The sequence below is a fragment of the Apodemus sylvaticus genome, chromosome X, assembly GCF_947179515.1.
Source record: "Apodemus sylvaticus chromosome X, mApoSyl1.1, whole genome shotgun sequence".
Taxonomy (NCBI): Eukaryota; Metazoa; Chordata; class Mammalia; order Rodentia; family Muridae; genus Apodemus; species Apodemus sylvaticus.
Genome location: NC_067495.1, coordinates 145005924 through 145030585, shown reverse-complemented (window position 1 = coordinate 145030585; position 24662 = coordinate 145005924). Strand labels below are relative to the sequence as shown.

Here is a 24662-nt window from a genome sequence, read left to right as displayed (position 1 = left end):
CTAAAGTTTTATTTTGTGTATGTGTGAATGTGTGATATGTGGGTTGGGGGGTGTGGATAAACACACCTTATGCACATGTGGAGGCCAACAAAGGAGTTTCAGGTGCCGTGTTCTATCACTTCTGGCTTTATTCCCTTGAAGCAGGGCCTCTCACAGAACTTGGAGCTAGACTTAACAGCCAGCAGGCTCTAGTGACTATCTCCAATTTCTTCCCTCAGCAACAGTGCTGAAGTTACCATGTGCATCCAACCCATATTTCTGAGTGTTGGGGATTCAAATTCAGACCCTCATGCTTGCACAGTAAGCACTTGAACCACTGAGCCATTTCTCTGGTCCCAATAAGAGTACATTTTTTTTTTAAACAAAAGAATCCAAATTCTGATTTGATGCATGCAATGAAACTTTAATTTGATTTGAAACTACAACAAAAATTGTTGTTCTAAAGTTAACTGGATTTGGATGACTAAGAAAGTCACCTTTCTTCTGCCATGGCAGGTCTGCATTCTCAACTGGAAAGTAAAGCTATGAGAGAAAAATAGAGTTAAGCAGCCTGAAAGGACTAATATACACATATATCATAATCTATTATAAAATTAAATGACAGCAACACAATTTTCAAACTAATAAACTGTATCTCTGCTGATCGACATGTCCAATAAACACATGGATACTATCTTGCACTTTTAGCTGTGCCTTACACTATTGCTCCTTAAATATGCACAATGCAATACTAGGAGTTTAAAAAGGAGACCTTGCCTTATAATCATATTCCATGGACTCACATAAAGTCTTAAAGATGTGCCAGCCTTTCCTTGAGTAAGTGTTATGCTCAAGACACATTGGTAACTGTGGCCATGATTATTTATCGAATAGAATGGAGAATTGGAGTCAAAATAGGACAATTCCATTTCTTTATTTACTGTGAATAGATAAACTATTCTTTAGCAAAACAGCACCCAAACAGTTTGGTACTTCACTACTTTACTGTCATCAAATAACACTAGTTGTCATATAGTTTCAGGTGATAAACTTTCTGAAATATTTGCCTGTAAAAATAAGTGTCCATCAAATATATTAATCATAGACATATAAAGTTCGTAACATCAGTGAGCACTTTGACTTTATATGTTCCTGTCAGTTAACTCTGGCTGCCTCCCCCTCCTATTACCTCTCTCTTCAGGTGCCTTCCTCCCTTTAGGCTCCTTCTTCATTTTAGTTTTCTGTTTCTTCAAAGCCTTCAGCATCCTGTTTGTCCTCTTCCTTAAAGGATTAAACCATGTTACAATAAGTAAAGTTCAAATGCACCTTTACTTTTTTTTCCCCCTCTGGATTTTTTCTATATTCTTTGTTTACATTCCAAATGATTTCCCCTTTCCCAGTTCCCCCCTCCCCATATCTCCCATAAGCCTTCTTCTCTCTACCCATTCTCCAATCACCTCCCTCCTTTTTCTCTGTCCTTATATTCCTCTCCAATGCTAGATCAATCCTTTCCAGGATCAGGACCCTCTCCATACTTCTTCATGGGAGTCATTTGTTATGCTAATTGTGTCTTGAGTATTCAGAGCTTCTGGGCTAATTAATATCCACTTATCAGAGATTGCATTCCATGTGTATTCTTTTGTGACTGGGTTACCCCACTTAGGATGATATTTTCCAGTTACAACCATTTGCCTAACAATTTCATGGATTCATTCTTTTTAATAGTTGAGTAGTATTCCATTGTGTATATATACCACATTTTCTGTATCCATTCCTCCATTGAGGGACATCTGGGTTCTTTCCAGCTTCTGGATATTATAAATAAGGCTGCTATGAACATAATGGAGCACCTTTAGTTTTCAACACTAGTGAGATAACAACCCTATTTGCCCACATTACTAAACTTTCCTTTCTGATTTTTTTACTATGAAAAGAAATATACTTTATTCGGCTCTCAAATTTATCACTACACACTATCATTCCCACTAGTCATTATGATCATATGATCCTCCACAATTAGTGTGGCATCAAATTCCTCTGTAGCATGAATGGTACCTACTCAACCTCCTTACATATTTTCTAATCCAGAATACCTTCCTTTACACTCCTCCAGAGAGAATTCAGTCCGCTCACCATCAAATCAACAGTAATGGTTTACACTACATTACTTTTACAATTTTCAAAGGGTTCATTTGATCAACAAGGACATTATGTGCCAAGATCCTGCCCAGATACCTCATATAGTTTATCTCACATAATAGGACTTGTATGCAAAACTTCACTTAATTTTCCTGATGACAAGCACAGGTACTAGGTCTATCATTTCCAATTTTAGATAAAGAAACTAAGACACCAATAAGTAAAGTAACTAGTTGCCCTGAGGCTGCCAAATTACTTAATGAACCAGGATTCAAATCTAGACCTAGAAAATATAAAGTATGTTTTATCTATTTCTGTGCTAACCTATAATTTTCTCCACTCTGGGCATGTGATTCCTTTAGGATAAAACATTACCTCAGAAATATTAGTTGATTATCAAGAAATGTTGGTTATTATTTAGAAAGCTTTCAGTTTCTAAAAAACTAAACACACATGAAATAGAGGCAAAGGAATTTTCATGGCAGAAGTTATGTAGAGAAATTCAAAGAAGAGAGTTTCAGAAAAGGTTAGCATGTAAGATTAGAAAGAGAAAGTAACAGATTCCCCCATCTTTTTACCTCAATGCTAAGTAGCATGAGGAAGAAAACATCATGACCCCCAAAATTGTCTAGACCAACTTGGCTCTGAGCATGTGGGAGCTAGAGATAAATAAGCCTGCCTTTGAAAGGATGCCTTTGAAGGGAATACTCACTTTTCTCTGCTAAAACTACATTACTGGGTTGTCACTGAGTTCTAATACATAAGACAGATGTGAAGGGAAGAAACACTTTTCCCTCAGTTAATCATGAAAACATCTCCAGGCATAAAATAAAATAGTGAAAAGGCCCAAAATATATTTATATGATTTACCTATTACCTCTTTATGTTGTTATGTTGTTAACTGCAGTCTCAGGGGAGAGAAGAACTAAAACTACATAGTTCTCAATCTATTAGAGCCAGCTATGTATCAGAATACAATTTTTTTTAAAGAAGCATGGTTTGATCTACTGATTACTGTATAACACTTCCAAGGAGCCTTGGGCAGCATTTCATAATAAAACACATTAACATTTCTATAATAAAATATATGCATATTCACTTTAAGCAGTAAATAAGACTAGGAAAAAACTCAGATCAGATTAGATCAATACCTGTTGCTTAAATGACTTAGAAGAAATATTTAGGTTTATAGAATTTTTAGAAATCTAGAATTATAGATAAGAAAATAAGTAAATTAAAGCTTATAGAAGCCTCCGGATTCTGTAACATTAATACATCTTACTTTTCATCATAAATGGCCAGGTAAGTGTCTTTTATTCATGTGGTTTATTTTAAATTTGGTTGTATACATTTCACCTTTACTACCAATTAAAAATATGGTATAGTCATATTACTCTGAAACCTACTGTGGGCTGAGGAGATGGCTATCAGTAAAAATACATACCACATAAAAACAAAGAGTGCTGAGTTTTGATCCCCAACACCCACATGAAAGAGCCAAGTGTGAAATCCTAACTATATGGCTGTCGAAGCAAAACCTGCACAATAATAACACCAGATGACATTCAAAATAGACAGAGGAAATCTATCAAGGTCCCATAAATAAAAACACAAATAAATAAACAAATTACGGTTAATTAGTTGTTCCCTGGAGAATCAGTCTTCTCCAGGGAAAAGCCCTGATAGGTTATCCAGTCCCAAGTGTTCAGCCCTAAACACAAATATGTGTCAGTACACTAAATGCACTCAGCAGGTTCTATTTGTATGTATATGTTTTCATGTGTGTGTGTGTGTGTGTGTGTGTGAGAGAGAGAGAGAGAGAGAGAGAGACAGACAGACAGACAGACAGACAGATTTATAATAACAATAATAAAGAAGTCATAAAGTTGGGTGGGAGTGGGCAAACAAGGTGTGATATCAGAAGGGAAGAATGAAGGGTGGAAATAACATAACAATACTCACGGATGAAAATCCCAAAAATAAGATAAAACAAATATTTTTAAGGCCAAATATGGTCTCTTGTATCTGTAACACTAATGGGGGGAAGGGGAGATAAGTAGATTTCCAGAGACTACCACATGCAGTAAGACACTGGATCAAAAGATAATCTGATGAGAGATCAAAATACACTTATCTCTGGCCTCCACAAATACACACTCATATGTACATGTGTGCATACAGACCTGAACATGTATACAGGGAGATACACACAGAGATAGACACACACAGAGGGACAGACAGAGACAGAGACAGACAGAGAGCAAGCACATGAGCAGTAACTCATCTAGATTATCAAAGGACTTGGTTTTCAGCTCATCCTTATTACTAACTGGCCATACTATGACTGAATAAAAGACAGGGTATGCATGATTAGAGTCCCACATACTAGATAGAGTCTGATTGGAGCCTCTTACAGGCAAAGAAAAAATTCCAGCACAATTATCATCTGTTGTAAAGGCTGCTGGAATGAAGTTTATACACACACACACACACACACACACATACAATTTGTGTGTGTGTGTGTACATATGTGTATATACATATGTGTGTGTGTGTGTGTATTATGTTAAAGTAGAACTGACCAAGGCTTAAGTTCTAAGTGTATAACACCTTGACTATAGGTCCCTACTTTCCCAAGCATTATTTGAGAGTCTGAGAAGAAATCCTTCACCTTGTTTACCTTCCTGTATCTCTGTGTACTATACTTTTACCTTATTAACTTTTATCCTACCAGAAGATAAGATAGTAACTTTGAACCCCATCAAAACAATACTATATATGATTACTGTAAAAATTTGCCTTACTGCTACATGATGCATTTCTATACTTTTAGTACCAACAGTCTAGGGGCACAGACAAGTGGATCTCTGTGAGTTCAAGGCTGATCTTTTTTACAAAGCTATCAAAGGCCAAGTAAGACAGGGCTACATAGTAAGACCTTGTCTCAAAAAATAAAAAATAAAATAAAAACAGAACACCAACCCCAGAACCTTTATAGAATGAATGTACAGCCATGCTATGCTGTCTTAGATCTTACTTTCTTACCAGAACTGCTTCTTTTCCTTGTCCTGGTGGCTTAAACTTATATTAAAATATCTTTAATAAAATCCTTAATTCTGATGCATAAACTATCTAGTCCTGAAATTCATTCCAGCACTGAAGCCACATATCCTAGTTTGGACTGCATTATGGTCCCAAAATCTTTTGGTAAACTTTTCAGACTGCTGAAGGTAGTAGTATCAATACTTTCCCTATACCCCCAAAACACTGACACTACAACTTACATTGACTTCTGACATAAAAAGTTAAATATTCTATCTCATATTTACTGAAAACGCCCAAAAGAGAAATTAGAGATAAAATGATTTGTTCTGTATACCATAAGCGGCAGATTCATATGCTAATAATTTCAAAAAATTGAAGTCAGTCACTGTAGAGGTAGGTAGACAATGGTAGAAAACAACAAAAAGAAAGCAAATCCATCATGGGCAAAAGATTTGAGCTAATCTTCCTAAGACAAGAGATGTCTAATCTGAGGTGAGCCAGGGAGGAATAGTGAGAGTGAGAGTGAGGAGAAACATAGCAACAAGCCAGTCAGTGACTGAATGGTGACATGCCATATAGTCTGGGAACATCAAGTAGAGAGGTGTGGCTGAGATCACTAAGTAGGACCACAAGTCTTAGTTAGTGTGATGGTTAATACTTTGGTTGTCAACTTGACTGGATTTGCAGCTGACTAAGAGCCAAGCCTCAGAGCAAGTCTGAGAGAGTATTCCCTGGAAGAATTAACAGAGAAAGTAAAAGCTGTCTCCGAGAATAGACAGTACATTCTGGAAGTGATCAAGATACAAAAAAGTTCTGAGGAAAATACACTGCTGCTGTTCCCCGCTTGCCTTTGCTCTTTATTGGTTGAATGAATTGTGGCTACCTTTAGTGCTGTCACCCTTTACTGACATCAGAATTCAGCTTCCTTACCCTTTCATTGTGGGAAGGGTAAACTGAAAACCAGCAGTTCTACAGAAACCCTCCAAGCCAAACCAACTAAGCAACTATCAGGTTCTCAGCCTCTACAGCACACAGAAAGCAATTCAGCTATCCAGACTAATATGCATGACATTTAGCAGACTCCCTTTGTAATATACACTCTATTGGTTCTGTTTCTCTAGTAAATCCTAACACGGGAAGCTACAGCCATTAGCAGGCTTAGATGCCACTGGGGATCAACTCCTCTTCTCATAACATCCTTCAAAACTTACCTCTCATTTCCCTAGAAACAAACCAATTTTAAGGAGATGGAGGGGTTGGAAAGGTGGCCCTGTTAACAGTTGTCCTGCTCTTCTAGAAAGCCTTAGTTCAGTTTCCAAAACTAGTAACCAGCTCCAGAGATTCTAACACCCCTTTCTAGCCTCCATTGGCATCTGGATACATATGAGATACACTTACTCAGACACATACTCCTAAATAAAAATAACCTTTAAAAAGAAAAAAAAAACTATGAATGGGAGGCATTGTAATTGTCCTCTAAGGCTTAAAGCAACTAATTCTGATGGGACTGGATGTCATAAGGTGGGGTGGAAAAGAGGAAGGGGTAATAGGAGGGGAGATTTGTAATGGTAAGACTGGAAGGGTGGGAAGGGTTGTGATTGGGATGTTTAAAAAAAAAAAGACTTAAAGTACCTTATGAAAAGATAAAGGTAGCTGGGCTTTTTTGAGGCCCATTAAGGGACGGAAAAGTTTTCCTTTGACCTTGGGTGGAGGAGTCATGGCACTGTAAACAGCCTAAAACATTATACACTACTATACTCCCCCTTAAGAGTCAATTCAACTATATGTGTTGATAACCTAATCAGGAAAACAGATCTCAGAAAAGCTGAAATACTTGAAAACATGTTGAAGATGTGAGGAATCATTATACCCTTAATGGGATAATATACTTACACATCTATGCCAGTTAGTTTTCTGTCGTTTTTTGTTTTGTCACCAAAGCATACTTAGGGTCATCTGAGAATATCCTTAATTAAGAAAATGTCCCCATCATATTGTCTGTAGACAAACTATGGGAAAATGTCTTGATTAATGATTGATGTAGGGGTGAGGCAAGAGTGGGTTGTGGGGGATACCTCTTACAGGCAAAGGGAAAGGTATGGGGATTTGCAGATGGGAGACTGGGGAGAGGGACAGCATTGAAATGTAAATAAATAAAATAATCAAATGAATAAATAAGGTGTTCCACCAGGGCAGATCATTAGCTTTTCTGCCCCTTTGACAATCCCACTCTGAAGGCATCCCAGGAGATCTGCTGCACCCAAGTTGACAGGTAAGGGACACTCCCGAATAACTGCAGCAGCTGGGACCCCCAGAAGAGCACAACAGATGCAGGACCCATCCCCTCTGCTTGAACTCCACCTCCCTTCCAGCCTGCTACTTCTGTTGGGAAGCATATTTAGTGTGTCTTCCCCTCTGAAAACCCCAGTCTGAAGGCCTCCCAGGAGACATGCTGCAACACAGGGACATAGGGAGCATGCTCCAGACAAACACCTAGGCCATTTAACACCAGAGATAACCAAATGGCAAGAAGCAAACACAGGACAATAAGCAACAAAAGCCAATATACTCTAGCACCATCAGAACCCAGTTCTCCCACTACAGCAAGTCCTGGATATCGCAGCACACCTGAAAACCACTATTCTGACCTAAAAATCCTATCTCAGGAAGATAATATAGTCCTTTAAGGAGGATATAAATAACTCAAAGAAAGAAATACAGGAAAACACAGATAAACAGAGAGAAGCCCTTAAAGAGTAAACAAAACCCTTAAAGAAATACAGGAAAACACAAACAGGTGAAAGAATTGAACAAAGTGTTCCGAGACCTAAAAGTGGAATTAGAAACAATAAAAAAGACACAACAGGAGACAACCCTTGAAATGGAAAATCTAGGAAAGAGGTCAGAAATTACAGATGTAAGTATCGACAACAGAATACAAGACATGAAAGAGAGAATCTCTGACACAGAATATATCTTAGAAGATACTGACACAATGGTATAAGAAAATACAAAACCTAAAAAACTCTTAACCCCAAACATCCAGGAAATCCAGGACACAATGAAAAGCCCAAACCTAAGAAGACTAGGAATAGAAGAGAAAGAAGATTCCCAGCTCAAAGGATCAGAAAATGTCTTCAACAAAATCACAGAAGAAAATTCCCTAACTGAAAGAAGGAGATGGCGATAAATGTACAGGAATACCAAATAGATTGGACCAGAAAAGAAAATTTTCTCGTCACACAATACTTAGAACACTAAATGCTGGCTGGAAAGAGGTCTCAGCGGTTAAGAGCACTGACTGCTGTTCCAGAGGTCCTAAGTTCAAATCCCAGCAACCACATGGAGGCTCACAACCATCTGTAATGAGATCTGATGCTCTCTTCTGGTGTGTCTGAAGACAGCAACAGTGTACTTATATAATAAATAACTAAATCTTAAAAATAAATAGATATTTTCAAAAAGGGGGACTGGAGAGATAGCTCAGTGGTTAAGAGTACTGAATGCTCTTCTGAAGGTCCTGAGTTCAAATCCCAGCAACCACATGGTGGCTTACAACCATCCATAATGAGATCTGACTCCCTCTTCTGGATTATCTGAAGACAGCTCCAGTGTACTTACATATAATAATAAATAAATCTTTAAAAAAGAGCACTAAATTCACAAAACAAAAGAATATTAAAAGCTGTGAAAGGAAAGGGCTAAGTAACATATAAAGACAGACCTATCAGAATTGCACCAGACTTCTCGCCAGAACGAATACAGCTAGAAGATCCTGGGCAGATCTCATACAGACACTAAGAGAACACAAATTCCACCCCAGACTGCTATACCCAGCCAAAACTCTCAATTACCATAGATGGCCAATATATTCCATGACAAAAACAAATTTACACACTATCTCTCCACAAATCCAGCCCTTCTAAGGATAATAGATGGAAAATGTCAACACACAGAGGGAAACTACCCACTAGAAAAAGCAAGAAAGTAATCTGCTCTCAACAAACCCAAAAAAAGATACCCACACAAACATAAAAATAACATCAAAAACAATAGCAAGCAACAGTCACTATTCCTTAATATCTCTTAACATCAATGAACTCAATTACCCAATAAAAAGACATAGATGAACAGACTGGATATGTAAACAGGACCCAGCATTCTGCTGTATACAGGCAACACATCTCAGTGACAAAACAAATACTACCTCAGAGTAAAAGGCTGGAAAACAATTTTCCAAGCAAATGGTACCAAGAAACAAGTTGGAGTAGCCATTCTAATATCAAATAAAATTGACTTTCAATCAAAAGTTATCATAAAAGATAAGGAAGGATACCTTATACTCATCTACCAAGATGAACTCTCAATTCTGAACATATATGCTCCAATTGCAAGGGCACCCACATTCATTTTTTAAATATTTATTTATTTAATGTATGTGAGTGCACTGTAGCTGGCTTTAGACACATTGGAAGAGGGCTTCAGATCCCATTACAGATAGTTCTGAGCCACCATATGGTTGGTGGTAATAAAACTCAAGACCTCTGGAAGAGCTATCAGTGCTCTTAACCACTGAGCCATCTCACAGCCCTCACACCCACATTCATAAAAGAAACTTTACTAAAGCTCAAAGCACACATTGCACCTCACACAATAATAGTGGGAGACTTAAACACCCCACTCTCAGCAATGGACCCATCATGTAAACAGACACTAAACAGAGACACAATGAAACTAACAGAAGTTATGAACCAAATGGATAAACAGATATATATATATATATATAATATATATTTATATATATAAAGAACATTTTATCCTAAACAAAAGAATATAGCTTCTTCTCAGCATCGTATGGTACCTTCTCCAAAACTGACCATATAATTGGTCACAAAACAGACTTCAACAGATAAAAGAAGACTGAACTAATCCCATGCCTCCTATCAGATCACTATGGAGTAAGAGTGGTCTTCAATAGCAACAAAAACAACAGAAAGCCCACATACACATGGAGGCTGAACAATGCTCTACTCAATGATAACTTGGTCAAGGAATAAATAAAGAAATTAAAGACTTTTTAAAACAACCCAGATGTCCCTCAATAGAGGAATGGACACAGAATATGTGGTACATTTAATACAATGGAGTACTACTCAGCTATTAAAAACAATGACTTCATGAAATTCACAGGCAAATGGATGGATCTAGAAAATATCCTGAGTGAGGTAACTCAGTCACAAAAGACCACACATGGTATGTACTCAGTGATAAGTGGGTATTAGGCAAAGAGCGTGGAATACTTAAGATACAACTCACAGACCACACGAAGCTCCAAGAGGAAGGAAGACCAAAGAGTGGATGCATCGGTCCTACTTAGAAGGAGGAACAATATAATCAAGGGAAGTAGAGGGTAGGAGGGTCTTGGGAGGAAGGGAGGAGGGGAGAGGGAAAAGAGGAGCATAATCAGGTATGGGAGGAGATGTACAGAGTGTCAGGTAATGGAACAGAGGTATATAGCAATGGGGGATGGGGAACTGGGGGTAGCCACCACAAAGTCCCAGATGCCAGGAAAGCAAAAGCCTTCCAGGACCCAACGGGGATGACCTTAGCTGAAATACCCCACAAATGGGAGGGAGAACATGTCAAGACCATATCCAGAGATTAGGCATGGTCCCTAGTTGAGGGATGGGGCCACCCACCCATTTCCAAAATTTTAACCCAGAATTGTTGTCTAAAGGAAATACAGGAGCAAGAGTGGAACAGAGACTGAAGGAAAGGCTATTCAGAGACTGCCACATCTGAGGATCCATCCCACAGGCAGACACCAAACCCAGACTGTATTGCTGATGCTAAGAAGTGCTTGCTGATAGGAGCCTGATATACCTGTCTACTGAGAGGCTCTGCCAGATCCTGACCAATACAGAGGGGGATGTTCTCAGCCAACCATCGGAGTGAGCACAGGGACCCCCAATGGAGGAGCTAGAGAAAGGACTAAAGGAGTTGAAGGGGCTTTATCTGCCATCAGTGGGAAGGGAGGCCCTTGGTCATGTGAGGGTTTGATGCCCCAGGGTAGAGGAATGTTAGGGTGGTGAGGCAGGAGTGGGTAGGTGGGTGGGCAAGCACCCTCATAGAAGCAGGGTAAGAGGGGATAGAATAGGGGGTTTGCAGAGGGGAAACTTGGAAAGGGGATGACATTTGAAATCTAAACAAATAAAATATCTAATTATAAAAATAAAATTTATAGTTTTAATCTCTTCTTCTGAATTTATGTGACTGTAATGCTATTGCTATAAATTCCAAACCTTGCAAATGCTGCCTAATTATTACATAAAGCTTATCAAAAAAACGCGTTACTAATAATATTGTATGGTAAAATGAAACATAAAATTACAGGAATACATGAATGCCCTTTTACTTTATTCAATGATGCAATTAAGGCAATCTTTGATATATTTATTCCCAGTTCTTTACTAATCATTCTAAGAAAATAAGTGGCAGTAAGACTACAGTCATAATGAGAACCACATTAGAATGTGAGAATCACACAGCAAATCCGTCTGAGCCTGGATATTTTCTGGATTTACTTGGGATGTGTACTCCATATACCACTTATCAGATATAGTGTTTTAAAAACAACTTTTACCTGTTGTCAGGAAAAGAAAATGTCATTTTCAGACTAAGTTCTGAATTTTTTAATGTGAAATTACAAACTTAATCCAGTATGAAGAAAAATACGAAAATGTACTTCATCTGAATTTACCTAGCATGGTATTATATTCGAAACTTCACCTTAATTAAGTTAGGTATATCTTCAAGTGTCATACATTGTCTAACAGAAACAGTTATCACTTGCACATAAATTTAAACTAAAAACAGATCAAAATTAAAAAGTGAATTTGTTACTTCATACTACTGTCACTGTCACTTAATCTAATGGTTGTGATTGAAATATCCTCTGTTCACCCCTCCCCCACACTGCACCCTACCCTTCTACCCCTACCACCTTTAGAGCTCTACTTCTCTGTTTCTCTCTGTCCCCATCCACTTGGTCTTTTTCTTCCTCTTCATATAAGTCATTCTTAAGCCTATCAGTGGCATTTAAACCTAGAAAAGCCTCTGATCCCTATTAATGAGGCTAAAAATAGGCATTATACAACCTTGAGGGTGTAGTGAATTTCAAAACATATTGTATATGCAAATTTAATTAAGCTATTTAGCAGCAAATTCTTAGAAAGCTTTTCACTTTTTTTCTGTCCTCTTTTACATTTGCAACTAGTTCAAGCAGGCTTGAGTTTCTGTGTACTTGGATTATATCAAATCTGACTTCAAATCTAGAAGTAAACTCAGTTCCAATTATACCAAATATTCAGCATCCTCTGCTTAAAAGTGACAAGAGGTAGTTAAAGGGTCTATACTAAGGAGATCTTCTGGATGTAAGGAATTCTGTGGAAAGGCCCCTCTGCATTCAAATCTTCTCTTCAGAACTGAGTTCAAGTGATAGAAGATACTCTCTTTCTATCGCTACTTACTTTAATTCTGTGTTATGTCTAAAATCCTGAGGATTGGAGTTCCTCTCCCAGCTCCCCACATAATAAGCCACGTGTCCCTCAAAATATTTGTAACACCAGCTCTGAGGTAGGCAGAAACAGAAGATTTATGGGGCTCATTGGTTTCCAGGCTAGCCAATTTCAGAGCTAAAGCCTTAACTTAAGGGACTAAGCAGAGAGTTAAAGCACCTTCTGGCTTCCATGTGCACACATATGCACAGACACACAGACACACACACACAGACACACACACACACACACACACACACACTTTCTATTTAAAAAAAGGCATATGTCTTCAACATCTCTGGACACTCGACATTACAGAGCAATGTAAGTATTGAATTAATATGCTCAGCTGTGCATCGATTTGGTTCTGGAGAATAGTATCTTCAACACTGCTTTCACTTCCCCCACCTGTTCTCATTTTTCCTTACTCCAATTATTGCCAGTTGTTAGCTCTTTAGGTGGTATATAAATAAAAAATACTGCTCAAATATAAGAGCCAAGAGAATATCAAAATCTTGCTCGTTTTGGTTTGCAACTGAAGAATGAGAGAGGTATTACAATAGTTTTCTTCCTAAGGAACACTTTACTGGCTCATTTGTAAGACAGAATGTGATAAAAATGAGAACAAGGGTATCTTCCAATGCTAAAAGGGCAGAAGGATTCTTTCAATAGAGACCCAGATCATTTTACTGCATTTCTGTACTTGCCTTTTAGTTCTTGTGATTTAATCAATTGTATCTGGCTTTTTTTTCCTTTCTAAAGATTTAACTTTCAAATGGAACTATATGATATATGTGCAGGAAAGGGGAGTGTGTGCATTTGCCTGCAGGTGCCTTTGGAAGCCTGAGGCTTCAGATGTCTCCAGAGCTGGAATTACAGGTGGTTGAATGAAGAGCACTAGGCATTTTAAATTTCTGAGCCCTCTCTGCACTCCTCCTTTTCATTTTAAATAGTTATATATTGGTTTTATATATGGGTTTTATAGCTACATCCATTTTCATTTTATGGAGTTACTTATGTTGACTAATTTAGCATCTTATGTCTTTTACTATTTGAAATGGAGACAGGAAGTGAGCTAAGAGGATTGTTCTAAGGAGGTAGAATGACCCTTCAAAGGGAGTTTTGAAAGCTTTAGCTTCCATTTATCTCCTTACTGCTATTTACTTCTAAAGTCAGCCTACCAAGAAAAGCTGGCAGTGTCCCATTTACCCTCAACCACTGGCCCTAGAAACTGAGCTAAACACCTAGGCTAAAATTGTCATCTGTTGTGGGGTCACAGTAGGCATCTCAAAATGACAGGAGCATACTCCTCTTACACAAAATAGTACAATGTGCTTCATGTTTTTATTCTCAGCGACTGAGTATCTCAAATAGTTTCTATTGTGAAAAAAATATAGCATATGTTCTCATCAGAGGATAATCTTTGGATTTCATTTTAAATAGAAGAATCCAATGTATGTGAATGTCCTCATAAAACTCGTTGGTAAATGTAATGGAAGATTCAAATAAAATTATACCAATCTTAATATCAAGACATTTCTAAATTGTAAGGCACAATTCTAGTCATTGAATTCTAACAAAGATTTCACTTCTATTCATAAGCTATTTTCATAAAAAAGCAGGCTTTGAAGGAAAGAATGGAACAAAAATCTCCACTCCTACTCCAAATCACCTGGGGTGGGGCATGAGAAAGGCAAACAAGAGGCCAGAAAGATGACCCAGTGTTAGCACTGGCTGCTTTTCCAGAGGACACGGGTTTGATTCCAAGCACACCTAAGGTGGCTTGCATCCATCTATAATGCCATTCTTAGAAGGTTTGATGCTCTTCTCTGGCTTCCTTGGGCATCTGCCAAGTACATGGTACAGACATGCATGCATGCAGATAAAACACCCACACAACTAAACACATAAATATTTCTTTTTTGAAAAAGATGACATGACTTTGCTTTAAAGAAAGAGAAAGAGAGAGGGAGAGATAGAGACAAACAAAGAGAGGAGGAGAAAGGCTATGAAATCAAAACCATACACTCAAGTAAGAATACTTAATATACAACCATGAGAACTCAGGTTGAGTTATTAGCAACAGCAGCACCAACAAAAAACTAGACATAGCTTTGTGTACTTGTAACCTCAGCCTGTCTCAGATGAATAAAGTACAGGGTGATAGGTCAGGACATGTAGCATTGGCTGGCCTAGTTGCAAGCACAGACACATGGACTCTCATACACACAAGCATATACAGCAAACAAAATTATCCACTCAAAACTTGAAGCTAAATGAAATCTGAGAAAAAGAATTGGCTTGGATGTAAATGGGAATAGTTCAAATGATGTGACTTAACAGAAAAACTCCAAATTATCTTTTAAAGTTGCAGCTATGCAGAAGCTGAGGGAATAAAACTGAAAGTACAAGGCCAACCTGACCTATGAAGTAAATTCAAAGCTGGACTGGACAACTTAATGAGACCCTGACTGGAAATAAAAAGGGAAAAGGCTGGGGACATAGGAGACACTTGTCAGTCATGCCTGTGGTGATGCTGTACTTGAATCTGAATATGTGATTTCCCTAAATACTATTTTTTTCAGTACTGGGAATTGAACATTTGAGCTCTATGCAAAAGAAGGACTATGCTGTTAATCTATATTCCCTTGACTCACACTTTCATACTCATTCTGGTTGTACTATGTACCTTCATACCCATTCTGCTTCAGAGGTTGGAAATCTCAAAAAAAAAACAAACAAACAAAAAAAAAACCAAAAACAAACAAACAAAAAACCCCCAGCAATTTGAAAACATCAAGTGCTAGTTTTCCATTGAGATTTGTGTATAAGTCTATGAAAAACATCTGGCATGACTGCTTGTAAAGACAGACCAGTGTTTTACAACCAAGGACAGAAGAGCAAGGCAGCCAAACACTTCCAGGAATCCCTTTCATGTGCAGTTAATAACTACTCCAACTCCATACATCTCCAGCTTGCAGAGTTCTTTTTCCTTCCTGTTATGATTTTTTTTAATGATGAAATATATAAATCCTATTAAACAGCACATCTTGTACTTGTAGGGAAAAATAGCAAAGAAAAATTCAGTAATTTTATTTTTAGGTTTTCTAAAAAAAAAGAAAGAGAAAAAGAAAAAGAAAGGAAAGAAACCATAGTACCTTCATATTTAAAGCACTGGAATAAATATCCACATTTAGTTAGCAATTAGCAAAGAAAGGTTTATGTTTGCCTACCTCTTCCGGCAAAGAGAACAACAATACACAGGCAAAAGTCCCAGGATTACCATGCTGATCACAGCAAGTCCAAACACACGGAGCATCTGTGTTGGCTCTGTTGGTTTAATTATATCCTGTTACTTTTATGGCTAGGCAAGAGAAGCAAATCTGAAGTATTTCAAAACTGTAAGTTAATAAAGTAGAATAAAATGTGACTCTCATTATGCTTCAAGTAGGAGTTCTTGAAATGCAACTAAATACTACTTCCAAAATGTAACCCCAACAGTATCTTAACAAAACAATCAGGCTGCTTTCTTCAGTAACTTATGATTCATAATACTAGGTTCTTTGTATGGCCCTAATTGTACTTGTTTTAAGGCCATATGTTTTGCATCCTAGAGATGTAAAGAACAAAACAATCTATGAGCAGTTAACTTGGGAAAGAAATGGCTTCTTCAGTGTTTACTTCCAAATTACAAAGCACTTAATTAAACATGGAATCAAAAATTTGCAGGTGAATAAGCATACTTTAGCCTCTTATGCATTGGGAAATGCATTCTAATGTGATTGGGGAATTCTAAGTCACAGCTCAAGTTTTTCCACTAAAAGAACCAACTGTTTCTTCACACATAACAGAAACAGTAAGCTGATGCATGAATTCTAAGTACCACATGACACATTAAAACTGCAATAATATATTCATGACCAGGCTCTAGTTTTCATATTTAATACTAGATGTACAACAAAGAACTCTAAATTGAATAGGGACTTGTATAAATATAAGATATTGTTCTGCATGGATCCTGTCATTATTTCTTAGTGCTTCATCACATCAAATCCATCCACCACTGGACCAAGAGATAGTATGTACCCACTAGAAATGAAGGTAAGAAAAAAAGATAGTATATTTCTTTAACTTCAGAAAGAAATAAAAATCTTTTAAGATTTATTTATTTATTTTATGTATGTGAGTACACTATAGCTGTCTTTAGACACACCAGAAGAGGGCATCAGATCACACTGAAGATAGTTGTGAGCTACCATGTGGTTGCTGGGAATTGAACTCAGTACCTCTGGAAGAGCAGTCATCTTTCCAGCCCTAAGAAATAAAAATCTTAGGACGGTAATTTTATGTTGGATTATTTGAAGAGAGACAGAACAAAGAAAAGCTAATAAAGGTACCTAACAGGAAACAATCACATCTACTACTACATGCCAAGCTGTTGAACACAAGATACATGGGAAAATTTTTACATAGGAAAAGAACCTGAAAATAAAAGGTTAAGCTAGGTGTGCTAAACTGGTATTATTAGGACTAAGCAGGAACTGATAGCCCAGAGGAAAGGCCTCCCTTGTAGCTTTGGAGGTCCAGAAGCCAGTAGAGTGCTTGCTTAGTATGCATGAAGCCCAAGGTGTGACCTTTAGCACGATGGCTTAAACTAGGTGTAGTAGTGCGTGCTTATAATCTCACTGTAAATTCAAGGTCATCATCTGCTACAAAGAAAGTTCAGTCATGCCAGAAGTCAGGAAAATAAAGGTCAAATTTCATTCTCATTTTCTCCTGGCTTCCTATCTCCTACTCCTCACTCCCCTTCCCACAGGTCAGAGAAAGTAGAAGTCCTTTTTCCTAAAGCCAGCCATGAGTTCAAAACTGTTACTCTGATCTTCCCTTAAATACGGTCTTGGAGATATAGAAATCCTCTGACCAGCTGGCTGCCATGGCACAGGATTGAAATTTGAACATCTGAAGCTATAAGATAGGAAAATGAGAAGTTCCATGTTATTGTCAACTAGACAGCAAGTTTGAGGCAAGCCTGGGCTTCATGTGACCACACTAAAAAACAAAAGCAAGCAATCAAACAAAAAGCAAAATCCACACAAAGGAAGAGAGAACAGAAAAAAAGAAATCCCCGACTTAGTAGGTCATGGGACTTCTATTTCAAAAAGGCCCTGAGGCAGATACCTGAGAGGAAGAAATGCTATGCAGAGAGTTTTTCCTCCTGTTAATTTCTCTTTTGGTATAGGTATATCATCTATCACTCTTTACAGTGTGTGAGAAGGAATTGCACCCTGTGATAGTAAGTGTTGACTGGCAATTGGCCAGCTTCAGAAAAACCAGAAAGATTAAATGAGACATACCACTGAGTATATCTTTAAGAAAATCTCCAGACAGATTAGACCCTGAAAGCTCTCCTGCAATTAATGAATAGTTTAATCACTTGCTAGATTTATAGTTTACTAATGGCATGGGGGGGTAATGAAAATTAGAAGCAGGGACCAAGTAGAGAAGAACATCTTGCCAATGCCTTCTCCCTGCATTCTTCACCTCTGCTTCCTAGTTGGTCATGAAATGGCCCACTCTATACTCTCTTTCACACCTTGATAGTACCTTCTCTCAGGAAGAAGGTCATACCTCATACAAGAGCTTAGATGCTTTGAAAAAAATGGAGTGACTGAACCAATTGAACAGTTAGATTAATTCTGAATGGTTAGTTGTTGTCTAGGGCTAAACAGAAACTTGAGGGAATTACCTCAGAATTTTTATTAATGCTGTTGGTCTTGGTGTTGGGTCTTGTTAAACTGGGAAACATAAAGATATGCTTGAAATCTTGAAGCCTACTTATTTAAATGTTTTTCTACTTGTTTTTTTTTCAGTATTTAAAGCAAATAAAAAAATGAGTCAGGGTCTACTTACTGTCCCTTAGTGGGGTATAGCATTTCATTTTGGTCCCAGATGTTAAAAAACAGCACTTGGATCTTAAACATTCACTCTTGCTGTAATATGGCTGGTTGTTACATGCCACTGCCTCCTGATTGTCCCTTATAATGCACGCTTTCAGAGACAGGAATTCAGGAAAGAATCGTTAGCATGATTAATAAACACTTTTTACCATCAAATAAATACAAAGCAGGAGAAAAAAGACAAACATGTAAAAATATATTCAAAAATATAAATAATGATGAATGCTAAAGTTAAAATGAGAAAATACAATTTACCACAGTTATTTTAACAGTATACTTTTCATCCTGGTTAAACTGTATAAATATACAAATTGCTAACTAATGGGATGTCTTTTTGAGACCAGGTCTCCAGCTACAAATAATCTTGAAATCCAAATTGTCCTGCTTCAACCTCCTGACTGCTAGGATTACAGATGTATACCACCTGCCCAGTTTCATTCAGTGCTATGGTTCAAACTCAGAGCTTTGTGCATGCTGGGCAAACATTTTATGAATTGAACAAGTCCCTAGCCTGGTAAGACAGCTTTAAAAGACCTATATGCCACAATGAGGCTGGTAGTGACCCAAAGACAACAAAGAAGGAACTAAATAGCAGGTAAGGATACTTTTTGTGATTCTGAAATCACAACATTTACAGAAAAATAGAGGAAACCATCAATTATTCTTTTAGGTAAAGCAACTCAACCTCAGAAAAACAAATGCCACATACATGTCATCTCTCATACACACATCGTATAATTTAATTTTTATATCTATGTCATCTCTCATACATAGCTCCTGTAATTTAATTTTTTTTATCTGGGTGTGTTAGCATTCCTTCTAGTCTCTGCCACACAGTTACCTGGTAACAGGCAGATAAAAGGGACTGTTTGCCCTCTCCTTACTCTCTTACCTTCTTAGTCTCTTACCCTCTGTCCCTTTTCTCCCAGGTCCTCCCCCCCCCCTCCCCCCCCCCTCCCGCTTCTCTCTCCACATGTTCCTTTCTCTGCCTCTACTCCCTCCTCAACTCCCCTCCCCATGCCCTAAATAAACTCTATTCATATGAAGGGATGTCTCAGCATGGGGCTGAGAAGGCACCCCCTCCACCTAACCATATCTCACTCTATCAAACATATCCTGGGCCTTTCTTTCCTTTTTATAAAACACAACAGTGTGAGTACATGGTGGGTATGAAACTAGAAAGGAGACTTATGACAAGAGGTAAAAAGTCTTAAGGGAGTAAGAAAAAGAAGGAAAAAGTAAGCGAACTATATGTGAGGGATTGAGATGGCTCAGAGGTTAAGAGTATGTCACTTTCAGAAGACTAGAGTTTGACTCCTCATGTCCATGTCAAGTGGATCACAACTGCTTATAACTCCAGCTCCAAAATAATCTAATATCTTTGTTTTCATTGGGTACTTACACACACACACACACACACACACACACACACACACACACACGTACATAATCACATACTAACATACAGACACATTATTAAAACCATAGAAATCAATGGTTAAAAACATAGTATTATGACCTGAAGCAAAAGGGGGAGGAAGAAGACAACTGATGAGAACAGGAGTAAGACCAGTAAAGAAGAGCAGCAAAAACAAAGGAAAGATGCAAATGCTAGGCTGGAACCTAGTCCTTTTTATGCTACTTTTAAAAGGCAAATTTAAGAACTACATATATGTAAAAACCATTTCAGAATCACAAAAATGTATCCTAAACTGACACACAATAATTGTATACATTTATGGGTTCATTGACCTTGCAATAAATCTATACTTATATATGTATATAGTGTATGCATCATGATTATTTCAGAGTAATTGCACCATTCATATATATATATGTATATTCTGAATCATTTTCAAGGCCATTTTCATCAGTGTTTGTACTACTGCAACTATCCTAGGCAAATGTTTAACAGTTTATTTCTGATTGTTTTCAAAGCTCTAGAGCTTAAACTGTCATTTATTTTTATTATACTCAATAAGGTCTTCTTTTAGCCCAACAAACATAACACTTTCTAGACTTATTTTCTTGTTCATTCAACTTGACTATGACACTAGCTTTAATTTAAGAATCCATTTATTTTGCTATTCTCATAGGTAGCAAGTGTTACAATAGCTATTTTATACTTGATGAAACCACCAGAGAAGTTTAAGGAGAATTTTTTTTTCTACAGAAAAGTTGAGTGGTGAGGTATAGAATTCAACAATAAATTTAACTTTGTGTTTAGGTAAGTATTTTGGATTTTCTTAGAATAAATTCTACATAAATTTTAGTAAAATCTTTATCATGACAATTTATGAGAAACTTCAGTTTTAAAGGGGACCACATGCTGCATGAAATAAAACATGTTTATTTGTCGTTAATAATTTTCAAAGACCATCATGTGCTTGATTTAAAACAAAACAAACAATAACAACAACAAAAAACACCTTACAGATCACAAAACTTGAAACCTGAACTCTTTATCATTAACGCAGATGGGAAAAATATCTGGTATATTCTATAACAACAGAGTCACTGCTTAATGCCACAGAAGACATCAATTTCACAATACTGGGTCAGTGACTAAATTAGGCCATGTCACTCAGGTAAATTATAAAGGCTTCAAGTATTTCTAAAAGAAAAATAAGGTAAACAAAATTAGAAATTTAAGCCTTTATCTGTCACATTTGCCTTGTAATTATTGTCCTACTTTATCCTCAAAATTCCTGGGGTATATATCTTCATTATAAGATGAAAACACTGATACCAGAGAAATTATCTTGCCTAAGGCAAAGGGCAGAATCAGGTCTCAAATGTATGTCTGTTCCACTCCAATACTAAAAAAGGACACTCCTTCCTGAGTACTTAATTACTGTTTTAAAACAAAGACATTAACTTTTTAAAAAAAAATCAACAACTTACTTGTTGGAAAGAAAAAGTCTAACATATTTTTCCACTTGGGTCCAAGTTCTGCACTTTCACCAAGCCAGGGCAATTTTGCTTTTGGAGACAGGGAGTCTGAGAAACGTTAGCAAGTAAAATTATTATACCCAGTATATATAAACATTTGTCATTTTTCAATGAAGCTTTAATAGTAATTAACCTTTGCTTAAACTAATTCTGGAAATATAGCAGGTGTTGCATGTTAATCTGTAACAATATAAAAAGCATTGATAATTAGATTTTGATTCTGCTACAAAACTGAAAAAGTATTAAAGTTAGCAAATATTTAACGTTACTGTCTCATACATACTGTTGGCTTTCTGAACAGTGATTTAAATAACAATTTTGCCTAACAAAAAGCTTACCATTTAAAGGTCTACCGATGGAAAAATCAGGAACAAAAAAGAAAACAAAAAATCAGAAACAGTAGGTATTCCAACAAAATTAGAACCTATGATACAAAGTCTTGAAAACTGTGCTAATGTCCTTACACAGGGATACAGAAAGTCTTCAGCCCTCTTTTGTTCTACTAAAGAGAACCCAATTTTAGTTTAGAATTTGCATAATTCTCCCATATAAGAAAAAACATTGTCCAACCATCTCTTTAATTATGCTCAGTTATTCCTTTATATGGCTCAATTATTATTTAGGAAAACATTTATGTTGTTTTTAACTCATTTTTATTTCAAAGAACATTCCAATGATTATCATCTACTTAGAATATTATTAGAGCTATATATTTGCTAATATTTTAAAAATCTTTTTGATTAATTCTGTATTAGTTTGTTAGTTGAATGTTTTTCTTTTTGATGCTTCAAATTAAGCCCAAGGAGGGTCTTGCACACTGTACCACTGGGTTATTACTTTCCAATAAAACCCTGAAGTATACCTGTAACGATAATATAACCAAGTGCCACACTTCTTGTACCCTCACACCTTTTGTTATTATTAGTCAATCTGAGAGCCAAAATAAAATAATCTGATCTGGTGCTAGCAAGATAAAATCACTTGCCAAGCAAGTCTGACATCCTGCATTTGATCCTTGGAAGGTAAGTATAAAGGTAGGAAGAAATGAACTGACATGACTCTTCAAAGTTGTCCTCTGACCTCCATATGCAGTCCATGGTATACACAAATATCCATTTACTCACACAAACATACATTCCCACATAATAATAACATTATTACTTCTTATTAGTCTATAATATATCATTATTAATTATAATTGATATAATATAAAATTTAAATACTATAATTAACATATTTTTATTGATATTCATATTGCTAGTGAAAATAATATAGCATATCTTAATAATGTATGATTATATTTATAATTATAATTATTAATATTAAAGTTTATATAATATTGTTAATTTCTATAATTACTATAATAATTACTATTATAAGTGCTAATGTGATACTCAATAGTCAAAAGCAATTTTTGTTTCAGAGGACGAGAATTCACCACTGAACCCGCAGCCCATCCCCCCAGCACTGCCTTACAGGCTCCTGCAAATCCTGCCCCTGCATCATCCAGACTCCTGTGCCTCATCCCCTCAATCCCTGCCTCCCCGCCCTCCATCAATCCCCCTAGCCCTCTGTCTCACCCTGCCACCTTTGCCCCATTACCTGTGATGTCTAGCACCCCAATCACCCTCCTTTTGTTCCAATCCCCTCCCAGGCCCTACCCATTACTCTGTCCCAAACTTGTCTTCATCTTCCTCACACTTCCCAAGTCCCTGTCACCACTTCTCTAGCTTAGAACCATCACTCACCAGTATTCACAAGATAGCACAGAATCACAAGAGTCCAGAGTAAAAGTAGAAGCAGACCCAAGTGCCTCCGGGCCCACAAATTTTTCAGACACTGGCTTACTGAACTCCAGAAGCCAGACTGAGGGGCGCCCGCCATGTTGTTCCCATGGACAGAACTCGAAGGCCCCTGATACACCTTGAGGACAATAGTCTCGCCTCGGTGCCCGGTATCAGCAGCAGTTATTTTTGAACGTGGGCCACGATAAGCTCGGCTCTTAGACCTATTCCTTCCCTGCCTTGGCCTGAGATCCGAAGGCATGATTGAGGTCTCCAACTAACCAACCTGAGGCTACGGTGACGTCTCACCGCTTATGAGCAGGTCAGAACGTCAGCAGTTAAACTCTCGTGGGACTTTGAGCTCTCGTGATAGCTGCTGATCTCGCGAGATTTGGGATTTAGCTCAGTGATGTAGTGCTTTTCTAGTAAGCTCAAGGTCCTGGGTTCGGTCCTAAGCTCTGAAAATAAAATTTAAATAAATAAATAAATAAATAAAAAACCAGAGGCTACTTCTTCCTGATGACATTTTTTTCTGTAGCCTTCCATACACCTGCCTATTTCAACCCTTTGGAAGGATGGTGTTTAACATACTTCCATTCTACTTACCATGTTATTCATCTGTATACATGTTTACTTAAGACATGAAGATTTACAGTATGCGTACAAGAAGCATTGCTACTTATTGTAGATCAACAAAAATAAACAAATAAAAATTTTCATCAGTCTTCTAATTCCTCTTAACATTACTGCTTGTGCTGTAGTTGTCACAGTCACAATTAGTCACATGTAGTAAACATTAGCCAAAAGTGGTTTTCTAAACATAAATCTTAATTATTTAAAATTCATTGAACTTAGACAGGCAGTGGTGTGCACACCTTTAATCCCAGCACTTGGGAGGCAGAGGCAGGTGGATTTCTGAGTTCAAGGCCACCCTGGTCTACTGAGTGAGTTCCAGGACAGCCAGGGCTACACAGAGAAACCCTGTCTCAAAAACAATAAATAAATAAATAAATAAATAAATAAATAAATAAATAAATAAATAAAATTTCAATGAGCTTAAGAAATCAGTCTCTCAATCATAGTCTCCATATCAAGAATTCAATAACTGCCTGGCTTGTGTACCTTGTTACTATCATCTTTGACATAGGAAGTATTTCTGTAGTGGCAGAAAGTAGTGGTACTGAATATGATACATCTAGAGTCAATATGGCAGATACTCAACAAATAATTATTTAGTAGGACATTAAGCA

General features: G+C 37.2%; 1 protein-coding gene across 1 annotated transcript; it reads right to left on the bottom strand.

Moving 5' to 3' along the window:
* Positions 1–505: 505 nt before the first annotated feature.
* Positions 506–23674, bottom strand: Fmr1nb (FMR1 neighbor). The gene is made up of 6 exons (XM_052170361.1): positions 23377–23674; positions 21581–21658; positions 18630–18767; positions 15953–16049; positions 1169–1260; positions 506–522 (listed from the first exon to the last, which is right to left on the bottom strand). Exons 1-6 carry the CDS (start codon positions 23672–23674, stop codon positions 506–508), a joined length of 720 nt encoding a protein of 239 aa, XP_052026321.1.
* Between the last annotated feature and the right edge of the window lie 988 nt (positions 23675–24662).